The 17,418-nt window shown below is 50.1% G+C and overlaps 1 protein-coding gene across 1 annotated transcript; it reads right to left on the bottom strand.

Annotated features, from left to right (window-relative positions):
* Positions 1 to 7,455: 7,455 nt before the first annotated feature.
* Positions 7,456 to 10,633, bottom strand: EIF1 (eukaryotic translation initiation factor 1). Its single transcript, XM_039476402.2, has 4 exons — positions 10,440 to 10,633; positions 9,601 to 9,764; positions 9,042 to 9,143; positions 7,456 to 8,310 (listed from the first exon to the last, which is right to left on the bottom strand). Exons 1-4 carry the CDS (start codon positions 10,468 to 10,470, stop codon positions 8,266 to 8,268), a joined length of 342 nt encoding a protein of 113 aa, XP_039332336.1. The 5' UTR covers positions 10,471 to 10,633; the 3' UTR covers positions 7,456 to 8,265.
* Positions 10,634 to 17,418: the final 6,785 nt, after the last annotated feature.

Genomic DNA, 17,418 nt, shown 5'->3' with positions numbered 1-17,418 from the left:
CTCGGCTCACCGCAATCTCCGCCTCCTGGGTTCAGGCAATTCTCCTGCCTCAGCCTTCTGAGTAGCTGGGATTACAGGCATGCGCCACCACACCCAGCTAATTTTTTGTATTTTTAGTAGAGACGGGGTTTCACCGTGTTGACCAGGATGGTCTCGATCTCCTGACCTCGTGATCCACCTGCCTCAGCCTCCCAAAGTGCTGGGATTACAGGCGTGAGCCACCGCGCCCAGCTTGGTCTCGATCTCTTGACCTCATGATCCACCCGCCTCGGCCTCCCAAAGTGCCGGGATTACAGGCTTGAGCTACCGTGCCCGGCCACCCAATAAATACTTATTCAGCACCTAGTATGTGCCAGATACTCCTGGAGGCACTGGGATACAGCCCTGGACAAAGGTTTCTGCCCACATGGAACTTATGTTCTTGTGGGGAAAGACGGGAAAAATCAAACAAACAAATTATAATGTTGCCCCATCAATAAGTCATATAGTTGTGCTATGGAGAAAAAAGAGCAGGAAGAAGAGACTGTGCCTCTCCCTGTCACAGGCCCGAATGTGGCCGCTTCTAGACATAGCTGAAATGATGCAGTATTTATACGATGATTGGTTTAGCATCTGACTCTCGGACTGCAGCACTGAAAACCCTGTGAGGAGTGTGGTTTCTCTTGCTCCACTGGGCCCCCACGCCTGGCACAGCGCCTGCACCCAGTGAGTGCACCATGGGTGTGAATGAATGAATGAATGAATGAACACAGCAAAGAGCTATCGATGGAGTCTGAACTTGGGCGAGAAGTCATGGCTGGACATAGAACCTTAGGATCAGGAACACTGAAGACATAAACAAAGTCATGACATAGGGTGGGACCACCAAGGGAGAAGAGATGGTCAGGACAATCCCTAAGAGTGGAAGAAATGAGAGGTTTCAACAGGAGGGGGCAGCAAGGGTGCAGGTGCCTAACGGGAGACATCACTGCATTCCAGCCTGGGCAACAGAGTGAGACTCTGTCAAAAAAAAAAAAAAAAAAAAAAAAAGAAAAAGAAAAAAAAAGTTAAAAATTGGTCAAGGAGCTCTTAATTGTCAAATTGCAAAGCTTGTGTGCAGTAAATTGTTTTTACATTATTGCCACAAGGGGGCGCCATCGAGGCTGCTAAATAAGGAGGAGGGTCAGGTTCAGTTCTCCGAATATGCTGTGTGTTTTTCTGGCTTATTCATAGAGCCGACAGCAATTAGAATAGGTTCTAAAGTCCTTTTGTAGCTTTCTGTGCAGTTTTAGCTGACCGATTTTCATTTTGTCTTCATATCATTTTAAGAAACACTCAGTTTGTCCCGGTGTTTGGCTGTTGTGGGGGGTGGGGATGGGAGCAGGAGGGCTGGGGGTCTGGGGGTGGGAGAGGGGTACTAAGGAGCAGGGACCTGAGGGACCTTTTCACCATAATCAATCCTTTTTTTTTTTTTTTTTTTTTTGAGACGGAGTTTCACTCTTGTTACCCAGGCTGGAGTGCAATGGCGCGATCTCGCAACCTCCGCCTCCTGGGCTCAGGCAATTCTCCTGCCTCAGCCTCCTGAGTAGCTGGGATTACAGGCACGCGCCACCATGCCCAGCTAATTTTTTTTTTTTTTTTTTTGAGACAGAGTTTCGCTCTTGTTACCCAGGCTGGAGTACAATGGCGCGATCTCGGCTCACCGCAACCTCCGCCTCCTGGGTTCAGGCAATTCTCCTGCCTCAGCCTCCCGAGTAGCTGGGATTACAGGCACGTGCCACTATGCCCAGCTAATTTTTTGTATTTTTAGTAGAGACGGGGTTTCACTATGTTGACCGGGATGGTCTCGATCTCTCGACCTCGTGATCCACCCGCCTCGGCCTCCCAAAGTGCTGGGATTACAGGCTTGAGCCACCGCACCCGGCCTCCCCAGCTAATTTTTTGTATCTTTAGTAGAGACGGGGTTTCACCATGTTGACCGGGATGGTCTCGATCTCTCGACCTCGTGATCCACCTGCCTCGGCCTCCCAAAGTGCTGGGATTACAGGCTTGAGCCACCGCGCCCGGCCTCCCCAGCTAATTTTTTGTATCTTTAGTAGAGACGGGGTTTCACCATGTTGACCAGGATGGTCTCGATCTCTCGACCTCGTGATCCACCCGCCTCGGCCTCCCAAAGTGCTGGGATTACAGGCTTGAGCCACCGCACCCGGCTTTTTTTTTTTTTTTTTTTTTTTAAGGCAGAATCTGGCTCTGTTGGCCAGGCTAGCGTGCAGCCGTGCGATCTTGGCTCACTTCAACTTCCGCCTCCCAGGTTCAAGCGATTCTCCTGCCTCAGCCGCCTGAGTAGCTGGGACTACAGGCTCACACCACCACACCCAGCTAACTTTTTGATATTTTTAGTAGAGATGGGGTTTCACAGTGTTAGCCAGGGTGGTCTCCATCTCCTGAGCTCGTGATCTGCCTACCTTGGACTCCCAAAGTGCTGGGATTACAAGCGAGAGCCACCATGCCCGGCTGTTTTTTTTTTTTTTTTTTTTTTTGTGAGACACAGTCTGGCTCTGTCACCCTTTTTTGTGAGAAACAGTCTGGCTCTGTCACCCAGGCTGGAATGCAGTGGCACCATCTTGCCTGCCACCATATCCAGCTAATTTTATTTTTAGTAGAGACGGGTTTTCGTCATGTTGGCCAGGCAGGCCTCGAACTCCCGGCTTCAAGTGATCCGCTGGCCTTGGCTTCCCAAAGTGCTGGGATTATAGGCATGAGCCACCGCACCCAGCCAGTCTTCCAGGTGCCTTTTCACTGGCGAGTGTGACTCTTTTTCTCTGCTCGAAATGCCTGGCTTCAGACAGCATCTCCTTTATGAAGCCTTCCTGGCCCACTTGGCTGCAGATGGGCGTGGGGAAGATTTCCCAGTCCTGAGAACCTGTGGCTCTCTGGGTCGCTTTCTGTCCTGTGTCAAGGCTGTGTGCTGGTCTTACATCTGCCTATCAAGCAGTCAGCTCCCTGAGTACAGGGTGTCTGCCTGACGTGCCCCAAGTGTACTGCAGATACCAACCACTCAACAATCTCTGTAAAAATGAGCATTTATTTATTTCTGCTCCCGCTCCACCGGGAAAATGAGTCACATAAATTGTGAATGTGCAGGTCCAGCTGGAGGGAGAAGTGGCACACAGGGAGTCTGGGATTCTAGATGAGGCTCCACAACTTTCTAACCTTGGGAATGTCTGCATCACATTGTTTTCTCAACCAGCAAGTGGAGACTATTTTTTTTTTCTGAGACAGTGTCTAAGTCTGTCACCCAGGCTGGAGTGCAGTGGTGGGATCTCAGCTCACTACAACCTTTGCCTCCCGGGCTCCAGCCATCTTCCCACCTTGGCCTCCTGAGTACCTGGGACCATAGGCATGCACCACTATGCCTGGCCAATTTTTGTATTTTTTGTAGAGATGGGGTTTAGCCATGTTGCCCAGGCTGGTCTCAAACTCCTGGACTCAAGCAATCTGCCTGCCTTGGCCTCCCAAAGTGCTGGAATTACAGGCATGAGCCACCCACACCTGGCCATGATGCCTTCTTAATTATACTTTTCTTCATTCAGCCTGAGATAGGTTACATCAGTTGGATAAGGGTGCTTACCAACTTCCTCAGTTTTTTTTTTTTTTTTAGATGGAGTTTCACTCTTATTGCCCAGGCTGGAGCACAATGGCATGTTCTCGGCTCACAACAACATCCGCCTCTCGGGTTTAAGTGATCCTCCTGCCTCAGCCTCCCAAGGAGCTGGGACTACAGGCTTGTGCCACCATGCTTGGCTAAATTTGTATTTTTAGTAGAGATGGGGTTTCTCCATGTTGGTCAGGCTAGTCCCCAACTCTCAACCTCAGGTGATCCACCCGCCTCGGCCTCCCAAAGTGCTGGGATTACAGGCATGAGACACCACACCTGGCCGACTTCCTCAGTTTTACATTCACAGATACTTGTTTTGCTTGGCTCCACAGAGCTGACTTAATAGATGCTGAACTTGGAATAATCCCATCCTAGAGAATTGGAGGGCCTTAAAAACGGTGAGATGGAACAGCCTAGCATAGAAGGAATTATCTTCTCTTGCTGTTTCATCCCGATTGTGGTCTTTTGTGCATTTGGCCTCCAGCCTTGTTCTAGAGCAGGCATTCCCAAACTTTTTACACAGGGGGCCAGTTCACTGTCCCTCAGACCACTGGAGGGCCGCCACATGCTGTGCTCCTCTCACTGACCACCAATGAAAGAAGAGGTGTCCCTTCCTGAAGTGTGGCGGGGGGCTGGATAAATGGCCTCAGGGGGCCGCATGCGGCCCGCGGGCCGTAGTTAGGGGATGCCTGGTCTAGAGTTTCCTCTATGAAAAGCCCTTCCTTCTACTTTACGGTCAAATCTTACTCATTTGAAAGTATCACCCAACTATTTTGAACAATGCCACTGTATTTGGAGCCTTGGAGCCAAGTGCTAAATTACTGTGTGTTCATGAAACAGATCAGTTTTGTCTCAACTGATTCACCTGCCTCAGCCTCCTGAAGTACTGCGCATGGCCAAGGTGGGGCTTTAAAAAGGTAATTAGGTCCCGGGACTCTGCCTTCATGAATGAAGTGGGCCCACAACAGTATAGATTTGGCCCTCATTTGCTCTCCAGCCCTTCCACCACGTTATGATGCAGCAAGAAGGCCCTCATGAGACGCCAGTGCCATGCCTTTGGACTTCCCTGCCTCCACAACTGTGAGCCAAATACATCTCTATCCATTATGAAGTCTGTGCTATTCCAACGCAATCGTCACCCAGTTTTAGGGCAGCTGCTACGGGTTCAGCCTCTCACCAGCCCTCCTCCACGCCTCACCTGGTTTTAGGCCGTTTCCTGACCTGACCTCTAACCTAACTCACCCCTTGTACCTTTATCTACAACATGGGCTGGTGGTAAATTTAGTAGTCTTGCATTACTCAGCGGTGGGGATATGTTTTGAGAAATGCATCGTTAGGTGATGTTTTCTATGAACATTATCATGCACTTGCACAAATTTAAGATGGCACAGCCTGGTATGCACCTGGGTGCGTATGGCACAGCCTGTTGCTCCTGGCTACAAACCTGTCCCGCATGTTACTCAATGTTATAGGCCAGGGGTGTCCTATCTTTTGGCTTCCTTGGGCCATACGTAAAATACAGTAACAATAGTTGATAAGCTAAAAAAAAAAATTTTGCCAAAAAAAATTTCATGTTTTCGCGAAGTTTAAGAATTTGTGTTTAAAAAAAAAAAAAAAAAAAAGGCTAATGCCCTTTTCGGCGTTAGCCCACCTGCACCCATGTGAATAAAAAAAAAAAAAGAAAAAAGAATTTGTGTTGGGCCACATTCAAAGCCATCCACACGAGCTTGCTGTAGGCCAATGCAACACCATGTCAAGGATCTGTGTATTTGAACACATTAAAGGTACAGGCTGAGGCACACAACTGCTTGAGCTGGGGGTGTGGAGGCTAGCCAGCCAACATTGCGCCACTGCATTCCAGCCTGGGCGACAGAGCAACACTGTCTCAAAACAAAACAGTATTTATCAAGACACTGCACTCTAGCCTGGGCGACAGAGCCAACAGTCTCAAAACAAAACAGTATTTATCACGACACTGCACTCTAGCCTGGGCGACAGAGCCAACAGTCTCAAAACAGTATTTATCACGACACTGCACTCTAGCCTGGGCGACAGAGCCAACAGTCTCAAAACAAAACAGTATTTATCACGACACTGCACTCTAGCCTGGGCGACAGAGCAACACTGTCTCAAAAAACAGTATTTCTCACGACACTGCACTCTAGTCTGGGCGACAGAGCAAGATGCCATCTCAAAAAAAAAAAAAAAACAACCCCCAAAACCCGCCTCCACCAGAAAGTATTATAATCTTATTGTAGCACAGCTGTGTATGAGGCTCATTGTTGAATGAAGCATCCTTAGAAAGCACATGACTACATCCAGATATGCATGCTCGAGTTTTTTTTTTTTTGAGACTGAGTTTTGCCTGTTGCCCAGGCTGGAGTGCAATGGTGCAATCTTGGCTCACCGCAACCTCCGCCTTCTGGGTTCAAGATACTACTGCCTCAGCTTCCCGAGTAGCTGTGATTATAGGCATACACCATCGTATCCGGCTAATTTTAGTTTGTAGAAAGTGTCTCCACGTTGGTCAGGCTGGTCTCCAACTCCTGACCTCAGATGATCCGCCGTCCTCAGCCTCCTGAAATGCTGGGATTATAAATGTGAGCCACCACACCCGGCGTGGGAGAACTTTTTAAAACTAAATTAATGGCCGGGCGCGGTGGCTCAAGCCTGTAATCCCAGTACTTTGGGAGGCCAAGGCGGGTGGATCATGAGGTCGAGAGATCGAGACCATCCTGGTCAACATGGTGAAACCCCGTCTCTACTAAAAATACTAAAAATTAGCCGGGCATGGTGGCGCGTGCCTGTAATCCCAGCTACTCAGGAGCCTGAGGCAGGAGAATTGCCTGAACCCAGGAGGCGGAGGTTGCAGTGAGCCGAGATCGCGCCATTGCACTCCAGCCTGGGTAACAAGAGCGAAACGCCGTCTCATTAAAAAAAAAAAAAAACAAGAAAAAAGAAAAAAAAAAAAAAACTAAATTAATGGACCCAGGAACAGAACTTGGTCTTTTACTTGTCACTCATTGTCCTTTATGAGGGCCGGCCTCCCAACACTTAACTTGAGCTCTTCAAATACTACAAACTCACTACCCAGAGTATACACACTCCTAGCAATTTGTGGATCCTAACGCACAGCATGACTGTCCTTGTTACAGAGCCTGCATCTCCTTCCATTCTGTGCTCTTAAACCAAGGCTGTTACTGAGGGGGCTCCAAGGTTTCCAAGCAACCTACTCTATCGAAGTTCCTCCACAGCTAACATTGATAGCTCAGAGACCACTGTGTTGTCATTAAGGCTGTTGGCAGCCAAGAATCTCAGCCATGCAGCCCCTTCTTCCAAGACACTGATAAACAGGACAGCATGACTCTGGGTAAATGCTTGCAAAAATAGTTGACCTTCTGAGCAGGGTGGCTCATGCCTATAATCCCAACACTTTGGGAGGCCAAGGCAGGTGGGATCACTTGAGGCCAGATGTCCGAGACCAGCCTGGCCAACATGGTTAAACCCTGTCTCTACTAAAAACACAAAAATTAGTGCCCATAATCCCAGCTACTAGGGAGGACGAGGCATGAGAACTGCTTGAACCCGAGAGGCAGAGGTTGTAGTAACTGATTGTGCCACTGCACTCCATCTCAAAACAGAGACCCCCCCCCCCAAAAAAAATTGACCAGAGAGGGACAAGCTCATCCAAGTTTTCTTGGCCAAGTTCAGACCCCTGTTGAGAAGCTGTGGGTATAGACACACCATCCACTGCTCATTTCTGTGGTTCCTTTACACTCACAAGATGGACTACATATAAATAGAATCTGCAAGTCAGGTATTTCTGAAAACAAGTTTTATTTAAATAAGGGTTTAAATACATTACACATAACATTAAAACTGAAAGGGAAAAAAACCAAAAACCAGTTTGTTACTTCACATGGCATTAGGCAGCCGCTGTTAAGGTGCAAGCGCTACAGCTAGCTACATGACTCATCAGTTTCAGATTTGTTCCCTTGTCAGAAGTTTAACTCTGGTAGAAGGTTGGCCTCACATTCTGATGTTTGGACATCCCTTAGCTAGGATACGTCTAGTCAAACAGACCTTTGTGGCAAACCAGACGTCCTATCATCTCACTAGAGGGAAGGGGGCCTCTCTCAGCTCTGACCAGGTCAGGCTGGAGACACCGGGGGATCTTCTACCACCAAAGGCTCCCTTCTAGTGGTACAGCTGGCTGGTGCTGCCTTACCCCATCCTCTCCTCTCAGATTCAGAGGACTGTTCAGGTGGTAACGTTCTCTTAGGGCAGGGAACTCTGCAGAGGGAGAGTGGAGGAGCTTCTGGCCATGGTTGTCTGTGATCTTAGGGCTCTGGGCTTGGCTGAAACATGATGGTACTGCTTGGTTTCAAGCTTGACACTACCAGGCACCTACTGCTTGACCTCTGTTTAAATGAGGGACTTCAAGACTGAACAGCATGGCTCTTTTCAGTTTATTGCATGAAGGAGTTACACTAGTCCAAGTTAAAAGCGGACCCCAAATGGTTACATTATACAAGCTGTGAGGTTTTTAAACTTGTGACAAGGGACAGAGGGGAAATTCTACTCATTGCAAGGAAATCCTCACTTAAGCTTCAGTGAGCCACAAGCACTTAAAACCCATGAACCTTCAGCTGATCGTCCTTAGCCAGTCCAATCTGAAAAAACAAAAAGGCAAAGTTTTAAATGGTGGACAGGGAGCGTTAAAGCCTCCATTTGCAATGGCAACAACCCTGCCTTCCTGCTACTACACTGCCCAAGAGCCAGGGGTGCACACAATGGTTGAACGGAGAGTCCTCAGTTGAGAGCCACCTTTTTTGAACACCCAGTGCCTTCCAAGATTCTGAATTAGAGAATGAGACTCGTCAGATTATCTGAAATCTCTTCAATTATATCAAGAGCCGACAATATAGTATTTCAGTATTAATACTCAGGAAATTCATTTTTAAAACCTCATATCCTTAAAAATACAGAAACAAGCCAGCATTTAGCTTATTTTGTAATATGTCTGTGTGCTACTGAAATTTGCACCTGTAAACTAGATCCTGCACAAACCGATTAAGTCCCTTCTGCCTTTTTAAAAAATGTAACAGAAATAAGGTGGCTGGGCGCGGTGGCTCACACCTGTAATCCCAGCACTTTGGGAAGCCAAGGCAGGCGGATCACGAGGTCAAGAGATTGAGACCATCCTGGCAAACACGGTGAAACCCAGTCTTTATAGAAAAAGAAAACAAAGCAAAACAACAATAAACCGTAAGTAACTATGTACTTTAAAACCCAACTGTGGTTTTGCTCAGCCTTAGCCAACTTTTATGCCAGCAGCAGAAGCTAATAGACAGGATCTAAAATTTACCAGTAGGGAGGCACAATCAAGAGTGACTGAACTCACCTCTACGAGGAACTGGCATATGTTCTTGCGTTGGTCACCCTGTAGCTGAATTACTTCTCCATATTCTGGATGCTCAATTACAGTACCATTGCAGGCAAACTTCTGCAAGCACAAAGGAAACAAACGAAATTAGGCCGAGCAAGAGCATGAATGCATTTATACCCCTCTGCTAACAATACAACACAACGGGCACCCCCTTGTGGACAAATCCATGATGACTTTTCCGCAATTTCACTTAAGACCCACCTTCTTTTTTTTTTTTTTTTTTTTGAGGAGGAGTTTCACTCTTGTTACCCAGGCTGGAGTGCAATGGCGCGATCTCGGCTCACCACAACCTCCGCCTCCTGGGTTCAGGCAATTCTCCTGCCTCAGCCTCCTGAGTAGCTGGGACTACAGGCGTGCGCCACCATGCCCAGCTATTTTTTGTATTTTTAGTAGAGACGGGGTTTCACCATGTTGACCAGGATGGTCTCGATCTCTTGACCTCGTGATCCACCCGCCTCGGCCTCCCAAAGTGCTGGGATTACAGGCTTGAGCCACCGCGCCCGGCAAGACCCACCTTCTTAAACGCCTTCACTAGTTTCTTTTTATCGTAATCATCAGCGATCCCTTGGACAGTAGTAAGGGTCTTCCTGCCGTTTCTCTGTTGAATTCTTATATGGATATAATCCTCAGTGCCAGCAGGAAGCAGGTCATCACCCTTACTTGCATCAGCAAAGGGGTCTGAAAAGAAAGGTTAAGCTCGTTTAGAGCTGTCAAGGCTCAGATGCAACGGCCATCTCCCCAGATAATTTGCGTGTGCAGAAAACAACACTGAAATTGACAGGGCTTGGGTGAGGCCGAATGAGTTCTTTGCTGGCTCTCCCTGAGCCGGTCAGTCAGGGACGCCCGGGCCTCCCCCTCTGCCCGGGCAGCCGATCACGTGTCGAGGGAGCCCGGGCTGGCAGGCGGTGCCCCACCCGGCTGATGCAACCCGCCGGAACCCGAGCTCCCGAGGCGGGGCCAAGCCTCTCATTCCCATTGGTGCGCACGCCCGCCACTTAAGAGCTGGCACCGCCTTTCCCTTCGGCTCCGTGACAACGGCTGGTGACGTAACGGACGGGACGCAAGGGTGGTGGGAAGGGCGGGTGTGGCCTGAAGAGATCCAGGAGCCATTAGTAAATGCGCCACCGAGACGCCGAGCCCGCCCAAGCGCTGATCGCCCGCCCGCTTTTTCCGGTCGCGCTCAGGGTCCGACCCCGGGGTTCAAATCTCGATCCAGTGCCCTGCAATCCTGGACATCTTTTCCCTGCCCGAGCTGACGAAGGCCCGAAGCGCTTGGCAGCTTCCCGGAACCCGTTTCCGGGCCCGGAAGGCCCCGCTGCCCCACCCGAGCCTGCGACCTTCCCCGTAGCTTACCGAAAGAGTGGAGGTTCTGGATAGCGGACATACGATACGATTCCTTTTCCTCGGTGGAAACGGCCTGCGGAAGGCGGCGGCGGCGGGAGAAGGCGGGCAGGGGGGACGGAACGTCGGGAAGCGAGGGGGCTCAAGGGGGAGGCTGCTGAGTCCTCGGCGGCGGCTCAGTGACTGGGGCAGAGGGGCGGTGCCTGTGTTCACTTATATAGCCGCCCCTGTGACGCCAGCACGCTGCCCTCACGTCCCGACCCCACCCACGGTGTCGTGCCCCAAGCGCCCATGCGGCGCCGCTTCCTATTGGTTCGAGGGCGGGGACACCATCGCGCTTGCGCAGGAAGTCTGCGGCAGGAGGGCGTCCTCTTGACTCTAGGAGAGGTGGGAGGGGGAGGGAAAGCTTCATCTGTCTCAGCGCCTGCGCAGTGCGGGTAGACGGTGTCTGGGCTGTCGAAAAAACCGGCCAAGGTTTCGAGCGCGCCTACGCTCTATGTCCTTTGGTACGTTCCACTTCTTGACCCTGTTGCATCGCTGCCTGCTCGAAAAGGGATGTTTCATAGGTTAGATGGACATTCCTTAGAGGGGATTTAGATGCGGAACCTCCCAAACAGGACAAATCCCCGCTGTGTCAAAACCACCTACCTACCCACCCTACTGCTCACTGAGCCACAGCGGGATTTAGGGCGGCACTTTGATTAATCAAAATAGAATAATATGGCCGGGCGCGGTGGCTCACGTCTGTAATCCCAGCACTTTGTGAGACCGAGGCGGGTGGATCACGAGGTCAAGAGATCGAGACCATCCTGGTCAACATGGTGAAACCCCGTCTCTACTAAAAATTAGCTGGGCGTGGTGGCGCGTGTCTAATCCCAGCTACTCAGGAGGCTGAGGCAGGAGAATTGTCTGAACCCAGGAGGCGGAGGTTGCGGTGAGCCGAGATCGCGCCATTGCACTCCAGCCTGGGTAACATGAGTCAAACTCCGTCTCAAAAAAAAAAAAAAAAAAAAAAATAATATAATCAAAACAGTAACCGCATAATTTAGATTGCCTTTTAGACTATTCTAAAGTGGGTTAATCTAATCTAAATTTTTCATTGAGATTAGATTAATCCATCTAAGGAAAAAGTGTGCCCAGCTCATTGGCATGAGTTGAAGGGATAATAACTGGTTCTAGCTCCCTCCCCATCCTGAGAATAATTCTGGCATCAGAGGGTGTCCTTTATGTCGCACAGCTTGTGTGGAGTAGAGCCTTTCTAGAGCTTACTGAAATATTTCCTTCAAAGCAGTCAATCTTTGTTGCTTTCAGTTTATTTATTTCGACACTCTCAGTTGCAGGGGTAAGTAGAGTGGTGAAAAGAGACCCAGGGTTGCCGGACGTGGTGGCTCACGCCTGTAATCGCAGCACTTTGAAAGGCCGATGTGGGCGGATCACCTGAGATCAGGATGTTGAACACCCAGTCTGGCCAACGTGGTGAAATCCCGTCTCCACTAAAAATACAGAAATTAGCCAGATGCTGTGGCCAGTGCCTGTAATCCCACTTACTCGGTAGGCTGAGACACAAGAATTGTTTGAACCCTGGAAGAGGAGGCTGCAGTGAGCCGAGATGGTGCCCCTGCACTCCAGCCTGGGCAACAGAGCAAGACTCTCTCTTTCAAACAAACAAACAAACAAACAAACAAACAAACAAACAAAAAACAGATAATGACATTGTGATAGGTGCCATAAAGGAGATAAACAGGGTGATGTGACAGGGCTGGGCTCCTTCAGATGGGGTGGTCAGAGAAGGCCTCTGGGGAGGCAACATTCCAGCTGATAGAGAGGGTAGGAAGGAGTCCACTGTGGGGCAGGGCATGTGCCTGCCAGGGGAAAAGTTCTGAGGGAGGTAAAGCTAGGTGTACCTGATATACATATGTATACATATGTGTGTATGTATATGTGTGTGTATATATATGTGTGTATATATAGATACATATATAAAGACAAGGTCTCTGTCACCCAGGCTGAAATGCAGTGGCACCATCGAGGCTTACTGCAGCCTCAGCCTCCCGGACTTAAGCGATGCCCGCCCCCGCCTTGGCCTCCCAAAGTGCTCAGATTACAGGCAGGAGCCACTGTCCCTGGCCTGATAGTTTGTTTTGATTCTTTTTTATTTTTTTCCTACTTGTCTTCTGAATTGATTCTGTATTTACTAAATAAACTTGATTAATAGTGTAGTTTCCTTGACATCAGCAAGGAGGAACCATGGCCAGGTCATGGGCATCCCAGTCTCATGGTCATCCCTGTTTGAGAAGCTATGGACCCAGCCTTCCAACTTGGGAACTTTTACACTCACAGACACCGTTCTTCTGGAAACGGTTTGGGGAAAGTGAATGAATGAATCGGAGCTGTCCTTTCCAGTGTGCACGCAGTATTTTGTTATACTAAAAATTTTTTTTGAGACAGAATTTCACTTTTTCGTCTAGGCTGGAGTGAAGTGGTATGATCTTGGCTTACCGCAACCTTCACCTCCTGGGTTCAGGCTGTGCTCCTGCCTCAGCCTCTTAACTGAGATTATAGGCAGGTGCCACCATCCCTGGCTAATTTTTGTATTTTTGGTAGAGATGGGGTTTCATCACATTGCCCAGGCTGGCATTGAACTCCTGATCTCAAGTGATCTGCCCACCTCACCCTTCCAAAGTGCTGGGATTACAGGCATGAGCCACCACGCCTGGCCAAGACTCAGTTCTTTTTTTTTTTTTTTCTGAGACAGGATCTGGCTTTGTCACTTAGGCTAGAGTGCAGTGCTGCCATTATAGCTTACTGCAGCCTTGAACTCCTGGGCTTAAGCGATCCTTCTGCCTCAGCCTCCTGAGTAGCTGGGACTTAAGGCATGTGCCACCACGGCCAGCTAATTTTTTAAATTTTTAGTAGAGATGAGGTCTCACTATGTTGCCCAGGCTGGTCTTGAACTCCTAGGTTCAATTAAGTCTTTACCTTGGCCTTCCAAAGTGCTGGGATTACAGACGTGAGCCACCACACTGGACCTGAGACTCAGTTCTTGACTTGCCACCAGCTTTATGGGTGACCTGGTTTGCCCCTCAGGGCTTCAGTTGTATATGCCCCATAAAAGGAGAACTGGGTGATCTCTTCCCAGGTCTAAAGTCTGAAGCTCTGTTCTCCCAGGTTAGGAGCATTTTCAGAAGGGTCTTCTGAAGTCCACCTTCTAGTGTGGGAGGTTGTCCCAGCCCCAGGAGCCTGAGAAGAATAATCATGGAGCCAGGAGTAATTAGTTTGAAAGTGACATGCATGTCTGCTGTTAATGCTGGCTTCTTTATTACCGTGCTCCTGGCTCTGAGGTGCTGTCACCTGGGCAGCCAAGGTCAGGGTACAAAGCACAGGCTCCAGAGTGTCTGTATCTGAATATCTTCTCCATCTTGCTGCCTGGACGACTCAGCCCCTCCCAGCCTGCATTTTCTCCTCTGTATGACAGAGACAATAATGCCCTTCTCATAGGCTCTTGAGGGGATTTAAAGAGGAGGCTATGTACAGCAGGATAAAAATGTAAAGTTATGAAAGCACTAAATAGATTATGCCAGTTTCCCAGAGGGGAAGGGAGAGAGAGAGCCTCAGAGAGCAGCAGAGGACAGGAGTGAATCCTCCAAATGAGGATGGGGCAGAGGTAGGCACCTCTCCATGGTGTTCCTTGGGATGTGATAAAGGCATGGCTGTGTGGGACACCTTGGGACCCTCGACCTCAGTAAGATTCTCCAAGGCCACCAATGTGGCACGGAAGCAGCACACTCTCCCTCCAGGAAGGGATTGCATCCTCTGGAGAAATAGACATCTCCATGGTAACTGAGGCAGATGGATGATCTGGTCTAGGAGCTCCTTGTAGCTCTGGTGCTCCAGAAAACCCCGTGAGCGAGTGAGAATCCTGGGAGGGCTGGAGCCCCTGTCATATCCAAGGCTGGGTTTCTGAGCAGCCCAGCAGGATGTTAATTGGCAAAAATCTCACTTGATTTAAAGCAAGTCCAATGAATGCCGTATTTTTTGCATTCCTTATTTGGGACCTACCACCCACGTTTGTAAGTGACTAGAATAGTTCCCCCTCCCCCGCTCCCATGCACATAGAAGATCTCAGCGAATGAAGGCTGCTATTCTTTTTTTTTTTTTTTTTGAGACAGAGTTTCGCTCATTACCCAGGCTGGAGTGCAATGGCGCGATCTTGGCTCACCGCAACCTCCGCCTCCTGGGTTCAGGCAATTCTCCTGCCTCAGTCTCCTGAGTAGCTGGGATTACAGGCACGCGCCACCATGCCCAGCTAATTTTTTGTATTTTTAGTAGAGACGGGGTTTCACCATGTTGACCAGGATGGTCTCGATCTCTTGACCTCGTGATCCACCCGTCTCGGCCTCCCAAAGTGCTGAGATTATAGGCGTGAGCCACCGCGCCCGGCCAAGGCTGCTATTCTTACCACTCGGAAAAGGAGTGAGACCTGGGCCTGCTATAGTTTGACCTGCAGCCTGCACAGGGTGAATTGTGAGATGTGTAAGTCAGGCATCAGCCGGGGTTCTGCTGGTAATACATCACTTCTTCACACCTGCCTAGGGCACATGCTGGGAAGGGACATGGGGGAACCTTTTTTTTGAGATGGAGTCTTCCTTTGTCACCCAGGCTAGAGTGTAGTGGCATGATTTTGGCTCACTGCCATCTCCGCCTCCTGGGTTCAAGTGATTCTCCTGCCTCAGCTTCCTGAGTAGCTGGGATTACAGGTGCAGGCCACCATGCCAGACTAATTTTTGTATTTTTAGTAGAGACGGGGTTTCACCATCTTGGCCAGGCTGGTCTCAAACTCCTGACCTTGTGATCCACCTGCCTTGGCCTCCCAAAGTGCTGGGATTACAGGCGTGAGCCACTGCTCCTGGCCTTTTTTTGTTTGTTTGTTTTTTGAGACGGTGTCTTGATCTGTCGCCCAGGCTGGAGTGCAGTGGCACCATCTTGGTTCACTGCAACCTTCACCTCCCTGGTTCAAGTGATTCTTCTGCCTCAGCCTCCCGAGTAGCTGGCATTACAGGTGTGCGCCACCATGCCCGGCTGATTTTTGTATTTTTAGTAGAGATGAGGTTTCACCATGGTGGCTAGGCAGGTTTTGAACTCCTGACCTCAAGTTATCTGCTGACCTCGGCCTCCCAAAGTGTTGGGATTACAGGTGTGAGTCACTGCACCACACTCAGCCTGACCTGGGGGAACCTTACGGGGTGCCAGAAATGATCTCCCACTTGATCCGGGTGGCAGAAACCTATTGAGCTCTACTCTTACAGCTAGTGTGTGTTTGGTGCGCATGGTGGTGATATTTTATCCTCACCTTCCAACCCGGTCAGCCTTTCTTCTTGTTCTTACTTTCCCTCCCCTTGCCAGGGACCCACTTACACCAACCCACGGCGGAGACTCAGCTCAGTTCCACTTTGCCTGTTTGCTGGCAGAGCGTCTGCTTTCCCCATCCTGCTTCCCACTCCTTCGCCCCCTCTCTTTCCTCCTCTTTCGGAGAGTCCTGCAGGAGCTCCTATAGATGGGGCAAAGCTTCATGTAGGAAGGGAGATAAAGTCCAGAGCCCTTGGTTCCTCTCTCCCAGGCAGGGCCATCCAGGGGGCCCAGCTGCGAACTCAACTGCCGAGGTGGGTGGGAGAGGATATAAATTGCGGCCTGGGCCGGTGGAGGAGGTGGAGAAGGCCGGGCCCGGCATCTGGCCGCAAGGAGCTCACAGCCCATCGAGGGTTCAGACCCTGCTGCGAGGAACCAGGAGCCTAGGAGTGTGGAGGAGGTGCCGGGCACAGGTGCACAGAGGGGTCCCGTGTTCTGAGTGGGCACTGGAGGAGGTGGCCTCTAGCTGAGGGCAGGTGGATACTGCAGATGGAGGGAAGAGCATTAGACATGTTTGATGGCAATCAGTTCGGGTCTGGCCCTTCTCCTGGGACAAGCTCACGGGTGTGTTTGGGTGGAGCAATCTGCCTTGGTCCTGGGCACAGGTCCTCCAGCCCTCCTTTTATTTCATTTCATTTATTTTTTTTTCTTTTTTCTTGCCCCCCATCCCCCTTAATTTATTTTTATTTTATTTTATTTTATTTTATTTTTTTGAGACGGAGTTTCGCTCTTGTCACCCAGGCTGGAGTGCAATGGCGCGATCTCGGCTCACCGCAACCTCCGCCTCCTGGGCTCAGGCAATTCTCCTGCCTCAGCCTCCCGAGTAGCTGGGATGACAGGCACGCGCCACCATGCCCAGCTAATTTTTTGTATTTTTAGTAGAGACGGGGTTTCACCATGTTGACCAGGATGGTCTCGATCTCTTGACCTCGTGATCCATCCGCCTTGGCCTCCCAAAGTGCTGGGATTACAGGCGTGAGCCACCGCGCCCGGCTCACCTGTTTCCTTTTAAAGAAATGTGTCTCCTGGGGGATGTGAAGTTGCATGTGCAGTGTGCACTCTGTTCCTGCTGGACTGAAGCATGCCTGCTGGCGCACACAGGGCGCGCTGTGATCACAGGAATGGCTGTTCTTTCCAGCCTTCTCCTCCGCCACCACCTGCCTCGTTTCCTGGTCTCCTGCTCCCTCCTCCACCCTCTCTAGTTCCCAGTGACTTCGCTCTGCTGTGAGCCTGCATACTTCCCTCCCTGCTCCCAGTTTAGAAGACAGCTTGGTGATGGTCATCTGTACCAAAGCCTGGCCAGGGGTGTGTGGAGGGGACTTTTTCCTCCTCTAGTGGCTTATTGAGTATTCACTCACCCAAACTGGCTCCCTTCCTGGGCCAAGAAGGTGAAGTTCTCTCCTCTTTTCACTAGCCTAGCCCAAGCCAACCCTCCCGCTGGCCAGTGGACAGATGCTGCCGCCTGAGCATGCGCCAGGGTAGTGGGGACATCGGTCTCATCCTTTGCCCCAGACAGCTTAGCAGCCGTCCCTCCAACTTAGATAAGACTCTTCCTGAGAGGAGTTTTGCACGGTACATTTTATTT

The sequence above is a fragment of the Saimiri boliviensis genome, chromosome 17, assembly GCF_048565385.1.
Source record: "Saimiri boliviensis isolate mSaiBol1 chromosome 17, mSaiBol1.pri, whole genome shotgun sequence".
Lineage (NCBI taxonomy): Eukaryota > Metazoa > Chordata > Mammalia > Primates > Cebidae > Saimiri > Saimiri boliviensis.
This window is presented reverse-complemented; position numbering and strand designations above follow the sequence as displayed.

What these genes read in the sequence shown, in the direction of transcription:
- EIF1 (XM_039476402.2), bottom strand. Translation starts at nt 10,470, where the DNA reads ATGTCCGCTATCCAGAACCTCCACTCTTTCG. An exon ending in TAGTGAAGGCGTTTAAGAAG is followed by an intron (nt 9,144 to 9,600) that starts GTGGGTCTTGCC and finishes TTGTGCTTGCAG; the next exon opens with AAGTTTGCCTGCAATGGTAC. An exon ending in TATGCCAGTTCCTCGTAGAG is followed by an intron (nt 8,311 to 9,041) that starts GTGAGTTCAGTC and finishes TTGTTTTTTCAG; the next exon opens with ATTGGACTGGCTAAGGACGA.